The sequence below is a fragment of the Borostomias antarcticus genome (assembly GCF_949987555.1).
Source record: "Borostomias antarcticus genome assembly, chromosome: 35".
Lineage (NCBI taxonomy): Eukaryota > Metazoa > Chordata > Actinopteri > Stomiiformes > Stomiidae > Borostomias > Borostomias antarcticus.
The window spans coordinates 1636797-1644296 of record NC_140268.1 but is presented as its reverse complement, the minus strand read 5'-3'; the positions used below and the strand labels follow the sequence as shown (position 1 = coordinate 1644296).

At 48.2% G+C, this 7500-nt stretch overlaps 1 protein-coding gene across 1 annotated transcript in view; it reads right to left on the bottom strand.

Annotated features, from left to right (window-relative positions):
- abat (4-aminobutyrate aminotransferase) overlaps positions 1-7500 on the bottom strand; it is a 30385-nt gene that overhangs the window by 6939 nt on the left and 15946 nt on the right. The window contains exons 5-11 of the mRNA XM_084461045.1: positions 7478-7500; positions 3246-3295; positions 2355-2435; positions 1990-2082; positions 1655-1717; positions 969-1032; positions 19-167 (exon numbers count right to left, since the gene is read on the bottom strand). The exon at positions 7478-7500 is cut by the window's right edge and continues 95 nt beyond it. Coding sequence (XP_084317171.1) covers positions 19-167; positions 969-1032; positions 1655-1717; positions 1990-2082; positions 2355-2435; positions 3246-3295; positions 7478-7500 — 523 coding nt within the window. The remainder of the gene's footprint in view (positions 1-18; positions 168-968; positions 1033-1654; positions 1718-1989; positions 2083-2354; positions 2436-3245; positions 3296-7477) is intronic.

The window sequence follows — 7500 nt, the reverse complement described above, 5'->3', positions numbered from 1 at the left end:
ACACAGACACACACACACCTCCTCCAGGCACCGGGCTTCCTCCTGGGCGTTCTCCCTCACACACTCCTCCAGTGGGTACTGCAGTCTGGGAAAAGGTGCGATCGGCCAATCAAACGACGGTATGTCCAGCTTGTGAATGACTTTGGAGTGTGTTGTTGCCAGGCAACCTAAAATAAATAATCATACCCCATTGATCACTGTGTGTTAGCCAAACTAACATATCAGCATTGAAATATATGCAGAATATCATATTGCTATGGATAATCATATAAAAGTATATTAGCATGTTAGCATTAACAAATGACAGGTCAGTCTCTTTATATATTTTCAATAAAATAGTTAATATTTTCTTGCAAATTTCCAACTAGAAAGTTGGCAAATCTAGCTGGCTACTCGTTATCTAGCGCTGGGTTGACACTTGATGAATGCTAAATCAATCAATCAATCAATCAATCATTGATTGATTGATTGATGGTAAATGGACTGCACTTCTAAAGTGTTTTTGTCCAACGTGCTTTACAATGACCTCTCATGCGTCCATTCTTACACACCAATGGCGGCAGCTGCCATGCAAGGTGCTAGCCTGCTCATCTAGTTCAGCCCAAGGACACTTCAACATGTGGGCAGGAGAAGCGGGGATTCGAACCGCTGACCCTGCGATCACTGGACGACCCGTTCTACTGAACCTCCTGAGCCACAGCGGCCCGACTAGTGGGTTGAGACTTAATTTGACAGAAAACATGACTTAAACCGCTGAATTTGCAACAGACACATGTGGCGCTAGCTCTATGAAACAGGACGGCCATTTTGGGAGCTCAGAAATGTCCTAATATGCAGTCATTTTTTACCACACAGTCAGTCGGGTGTAACAGTGTCATCGTTGTATTAACAACAACATCGATCCACACAATAAGAGAATTGTACTGGAGGAAGAAAAGTCCTTTTCCTTCTCCAGCAGCGTTTCTTACCCAGGGTCCTCCCGTGGAACGCTCCCATGAAAGACAAGATGCTAAGGTCTGGACAGCCAGGGGACTGAGAGAGAGAGAGAGGGGGAGGGAGGGAGAGAGAGAGAGAGAGAGAGAGAGAGAGAGAGAGAGAGAGAGAGGGGGGACATGAAAACAACGGTAGATGGAATATAGTCACTCAGGGGCCATGCGGTCAGTTCTGAGAGGGGGGAGTGATCTGGTCAGGAGAGAGGGGGGAGTGATCTGGTCAGGAGAGAGGGGGGAGTGATCTGGTCATAGGGAGGGGGGAGTGATCTGGTCAGAGGGAGGGGGGAGTGATCTGGTCAGAGGGAGAGAGGGGGGAGTGATCTGGTCAGGAGAGAGGGGGGAGTGATCTGGTCAGGAGAGAGGGGGGAGTGATCTGGTCAGGAGAGAGGGGGGGTAGTGATCTGGTCAGGAGAGAGGGAGGAGTGATCTGGTCAGGAGAGAGGGGGGAGTGATCTGGTCAGGAGAGAGGGGGGGGTGATCTGGTCAGGAGAGAGGGGGGAGTGATCTGGTCAGAGGGAGAGAGGGGGGAGTGATCTGGTCAGGAGAGAGGGGAGAGTGATCTGGTCAGAGGGAGAGAGGGGGGAGTGATCTGGTCAGAGGGAGAGAGGGGGTAGTGATCTGGTCTGGAGAGAGGGGGGAGTGATCTGGTCTGAAGGACACACCTGGTTGATCATGCAGGAGCTGTTGTCCTCGTCAGATGGGACGCTGTGTCCTCTCTCCTTGTTCTAGAACAGAGAGACAGAGTCATTAAGGTCCTCATCATCATCACCATCTCATCAACACTACGAACAACACTAGTCCTGCATGGACCGCCAAAAATATATCATTCTGACCTCCACAACAAAACACTTCTATTTCTGAGGTACATTTTGTTGACACTTTATTTTATTTTTATTTTTTTTGGGGGGGGGGGATTTAAGTTCCCCCCCAAAATATCAGCATCACTGTAGGGTTTAGTTTTCAGACCTCTAGTGTGCTGTTGGAAGATGAGACTCACCCTGTACCAGATGAACATGGCCTTGTAAGCGTTCTCATTGGAGCACGAGCCACAGGCCATCGTCTGGACACGGGTCATACCACTAGGGGCCACCTGGGGGGGGGGGACACACGCACGCACGCACACAGGGACAGGAAGTGAGAGGACGGCTGTGGTCGCCTCCTTCCTGGGCCACGCCCCCGCCACGCCCTGCCACGCCCGCTACACAACTCTCACGGAGAGGGAGGACATTCTTGGGATTTTCAAGAGAGAGAGAGAGAGAGAGAGAGAGAGAGGGAGAGAGAGAGAGAGAAAGAGAGCGAGAGAGACAGAGAGAGAGAGGGAGAGGGAGAGAGAGAGAGAGAGAGTTTCAAACATATACTCACTGAGAGGAGACTCTCGGCCAGCTTCTCTGGGAAGTTCTCAGGAGGGAGGATCCCAAGAGCTGGTCTGTTCACTAGAGCACTCTGGGAGAGAGGGGGGAGGGAGGAGGGGAGGGAGGAGGGGGGAGGGGAGGAGGGGAGGAGGGGGAGAGGGAGGGAGAGAGGGAGGGAGGGAAGGAGGGAGGGAGGAGGGGGAGAGGGAAGGAGGGAGGGGAGAGGGAGGGAGGGAGGGAGGGAGGGAAGGAGGGAGAGAGGAGGGGGAGAGGGAGGGAGGGAGGGAGGGGGAGAGACAGAGGGATAAACCATAATTGTAAAGCCAAACCCTAAACCCTAACCTCTGACCCTAATGCTGTGTTCACACCGGGCACTAATTTTTCCGGCCGCGCGGCGAGTTTACATAGAAAGTCAATACAATTCACGCGAACCGGGCGGCGGCGGGCGGCACCGGCGGCGCGAATCAGGTGAACCCGGTGGCGCGGCGGCCAGGATTCGCCGTGCAGTGACATTCGCAAAAAGTTCAATTTTTTTTAACGTTCTGCGGCGGATTCGCGCGGCAAACCATTGGATCCCGCGGCAAGACTGGGGTGAACTGGGTGGCGCGAATTTTCCCACCGCGCCCGGTGTGAACGTAGCATAAAATGGACTCTTAACCTTAAGAGGCTCATTAAAATGTCCCCACAAGGACATGTTTTCTTATTTCCCGATCCTTGTGGGGAAATTTGGGCAAAGCAAAAAAAAAACACATAGTTAAGACAGGAAACACAAATGGAAACGAAGTTAAAATAACTCAAAGAAAACAGCGTAGGGAGCTCACATTTCAGAAGAGTCCGTTTTGTAACCAGGTAAATTAAAATGATCTTTAATCATTAATCATTTAAACGATTGATCACTTACGATATTGTGGGGGTTGGCCATCACCTTCACGAGTGAGGGATGATTATACCCTGAGAGAGAGAGAGAGAGAGAGAGAGAGAGAGAGAGATAGAGAGAGAGATAGAGAGAGAGAGGAGAGGAGAGAGAGAGAGAGGAGAGAGTTATATACCAGTTATATACCAGTTATATACCAGTTATATACCAGTTATATATACCAGTTATATATACCAGTTATATACCAGTTATATACCAGTTATATATACCAGTTATATACCAGTTATATACCAGTTATATACCAGTTATATATACCAGTTATATACCAGTTATATACCAGTTATATACCAGTTATATACCAGTTATATACCAGTTATATATACCAGTTATATACCAGTTATATACCAGTTATATACCAGTTATATACCAGTTATATACCAGTTATATACCAGTTATATACCCGGCTTACATAAAAACCTGCATAACTGTTCCAGCTTTCACCACAGGAGGGCGCTAGCCTCAATGAAAACCTCCCTCTAGCGTCATCCGCACATTCATCAACTACATCCACACTAGTCTTAAAGGGCCAGTACTTCATTTCAAAAGGCTCCCTCCACTTTGTTTTGGTTCAGATGAGTGTTGAGGGGTGGGAACATTCACAGAGCTGGAGATACTAAGTGATAACAGTCCGACTCAAACGTCATGTCATGTCATGTCATGTCATGTCTGTAATGTACAGGTAGTCTTGACATATTCAGACCACAAGGTTTATCCCTCAATAATCACTGGGTATACAATGGCCATTCAATAGCTCAATTAATACACATAGCTCAATTAATACACATAGCTCAATTCATACAAATAGCACAATTAATACACATAGCTCAATTAATACACATAGCTCAATTAATACACATAGCTCAATTAATACACATAGCACAATTAATACACATAGCACAATTAATACACATAGCTCAATTAATACACATAGCTCAATTAATACACATAGCTCAATTAATACAAATAGCACAATTAATACACATAGCACAATGAATACACATAGCACAATTAATACACATAGCTCAATTAATACACATAGCTCAATTAATACACATAGCACAATTAATACAAATAGCTCATTTCAATCCATGTGTGAATGCTATGCTTTATTTTCCTTCAATAGGGAGCTATATTGTAGAGATTTGTCAGGATCCAGCGCATGTCCCCGGGAGAGACGAGAGGGAGACAGACTGGAGAGGTTCAGACAGCTGCGTCTTCATGAAAGAGACATCATTTGCATGAAAGAGACATCATTTACACTATAAGATGATCTGTCACACTCTAGCCCACTAGGGGCAATCCTGAACCTCTCTTTCTGTTTCCCTCTCTCTCTCTCTCTCTCTCTCTCTCTCACACACACACGCACGCACACACACACACACACACACACACACACACACACACACACACACACACACACGCACGAGAGTGGTCCGAGTGGACATCAATTCGAGCCACACAGCGGGTTATGCAGCTGCTACTGTGATGAGCGTTTATTATGGTCTGTCTTTGTGTGAGTGACGGTTCGTATGACCTCACCCCTCTAGCCCAGGCTGAGGGGGACAGGGAGGCTGAGGGGGACAGGGAGGCCGAGGCCCAGGCTGAGGGGGACAGGGAGGCTGAGGGGGACAGGGAGGCTGAGGGGGACAGGGAGGCTGAGGGGGACAGGGAGGCTGAGGGGGACAGGGAGGCTGAGGGGGACAGGGAGGCCAAGGCCCAGGCTGAGGGGGACAGGGAGGCCGAGGCCCAGGCTGAGGGGGACAGGGAGGCCGAGGCCCAGGCTGAGGGGGACAGGGAGGCCGAGGGGTCAACGGAGACAACACAAACATCAACACACGCCCGCGGCCCGTCCCCATCCCTCCAGAGTCCCCAGGACACGACACATACGTCCTACTGGGGGAGACAGAAGATGGCCGCTGAGACAGACATCCAGGGCAAAGAGCTCGAGGGAGGAAGAGAGCGCGTGATAGGCTAGATAAACGCAAGCATGAGTGGAGTTCTTCCATATCAGTGAGCCAATGAGAAGAATCAGTGTCAAAACCAATTAGCATATTAGCACATTGAGGCATATCAGCCACGACTCAGCCAAGTGGAAAGTTACAGTTCAGTAGGTTTATCTGTCATATATACAGGGTACAATGTACAAAATGATTACAGTCAACTATAAAAGAAATGATACAGAAAAGGAAAATATATTAAAAATATATAAAATAATATTTCCAATATTACAATATCTCCAACTATGACACTCTCACTCTCCAACTATGACACTCTCACTCTCCAACTATGTCACTCTCACCCTCCAACTATGTCACTCTCACCCTCCAACTATGACACTCTCACCCCAACTATGACACTCTCACCCTCCAACTATGACACTCTCACTCCAACTATGACACTCTCACCCTCCAACTATGACACTCTCACTCCAACTATGACACTCTCACTCTCCAACTATGACACTCTCACTCTCCAACTATGACACTCTCACCCTCCAACTATGACTCTCACTCTCCAACTATGACACTCTCACTCTCCAACTATGACACTCTCACCCTCCAACTATGACACTCTCACCCTCCAACTATGACACTCTCACCCTCCAACTATGACACTCTCACCCTCCAACTATGACACTCTCACTCTCCAACTATGACACTCTCACCCTCCAACTATGACACTCTCACTCTCCAACTATGACACTCTCACCCTCCAACTATGACACTCTCACCCTCCAACTATGACACTCACCCTCCAACTATGACACTCTCACTCTCCAACTATGACACTCTCACTCTCCAACTATGACACTCTCACCCTCCAACTATGACACTCTCACTCTCCAACTATGACACTCTCACCCTCCAACTATGACACTCTCACTCTCCAACTATGACACTCTCACCCTCCAACTATGACACTCTCACCCTCCAACTATGACACTCACCCTCCAACTATGACACTCTCACTCCAACTATGACACTCTCACCCTCCAACTATGACACTCTCACCCTCCAACTATGACACTCTCACTCTCCAACTATGACACTCTCACTCTCCAACTATGACACAGTCCAACTATGACACTCTCACCCTCCAACTATGACACTCTCACTCTCCAACTATGACACAGTCCAACTATGACACTCTCACTCTCCAACTATGACACTCTCACCCTCCAACTATGACACTCTCTCACTCCAACTATGACACTGTTCCACTATGACAGGCTCATTGTCCAGCCACGCCTGTCTCCCTCCCCAGGCGATGGGTCTGTGATTGCAGGGCCACGCCCATCTCCCTCCCCAGGAGATGGGTCTGTGATTGCAGGGCCACGCCCGTCTCCCTCCCCAGGCGATGGGTCTGTGATTGCAGGAGTCCAGACAGTGATGCCGTGAGTAGAGCGGATATTAAAATGTCATCGTAATCAAATCTCATTGGGACCAGGTCAGTCGAGTACGCGAGTGAATGTGTTTGTGAGTGAGTGTGTGTGTGTGTGTGTGTGTGTGTGTGTGTGTGTGAGTGTGTGTGTGTGTGTATGTGTAGTGTGTGTGTGGGGGAGGGGGAGGGGCAATGACAGACTGATTCGTTTATCTCTCTCCATACAGTCTATTAGACAAACACTGGGTGTTAATAATAAGTACTGTGTCCACATGAAGATCTCCATGTCCTATCCTGACATCCCTGGCCTGCATGTGTGTGTCTGTGTGTGTGTGTGTGTGTGTGTGTGTGTGTGTATGAAAGAGACAGAGAGAGAGTGAGAGAGAGCGTGTGTGTGTGTGTGTGTCAGTCGTCAACAGCGTATGACATTACCCTAGTCACATTCCTAGCATGTGTGAACCATATACATGGCAATAAGCAGATCGTGAGTCTTGAGTCAGGCATTCACCAATGAGAGATGAGGAGGTTAGAGTACTAACCAATGAGAGATGAGGAAGTTAGAGTACTCACCAATGAGAGATGAGGAGGTTAGAGTACTCACCAATGAGAGATGAGGAGGTTAGAGTACTCACCAATGAGAGATGAGGAGGTTAGAGTACTCACCAATGAGAGATGAGGAATTTAGAGTACTCACCAATGAGAGATGAGGAGGTTAGAGTCCTCACCAATGAGAGATGAGGAGGTTAGAGTACTCACCAATGAGAGATGAGGAGGTTAGAGTACTAACCAATGGGAGATGAGGATGTTAGATGACTCACCAATAGGAATGGAGGATATCTGG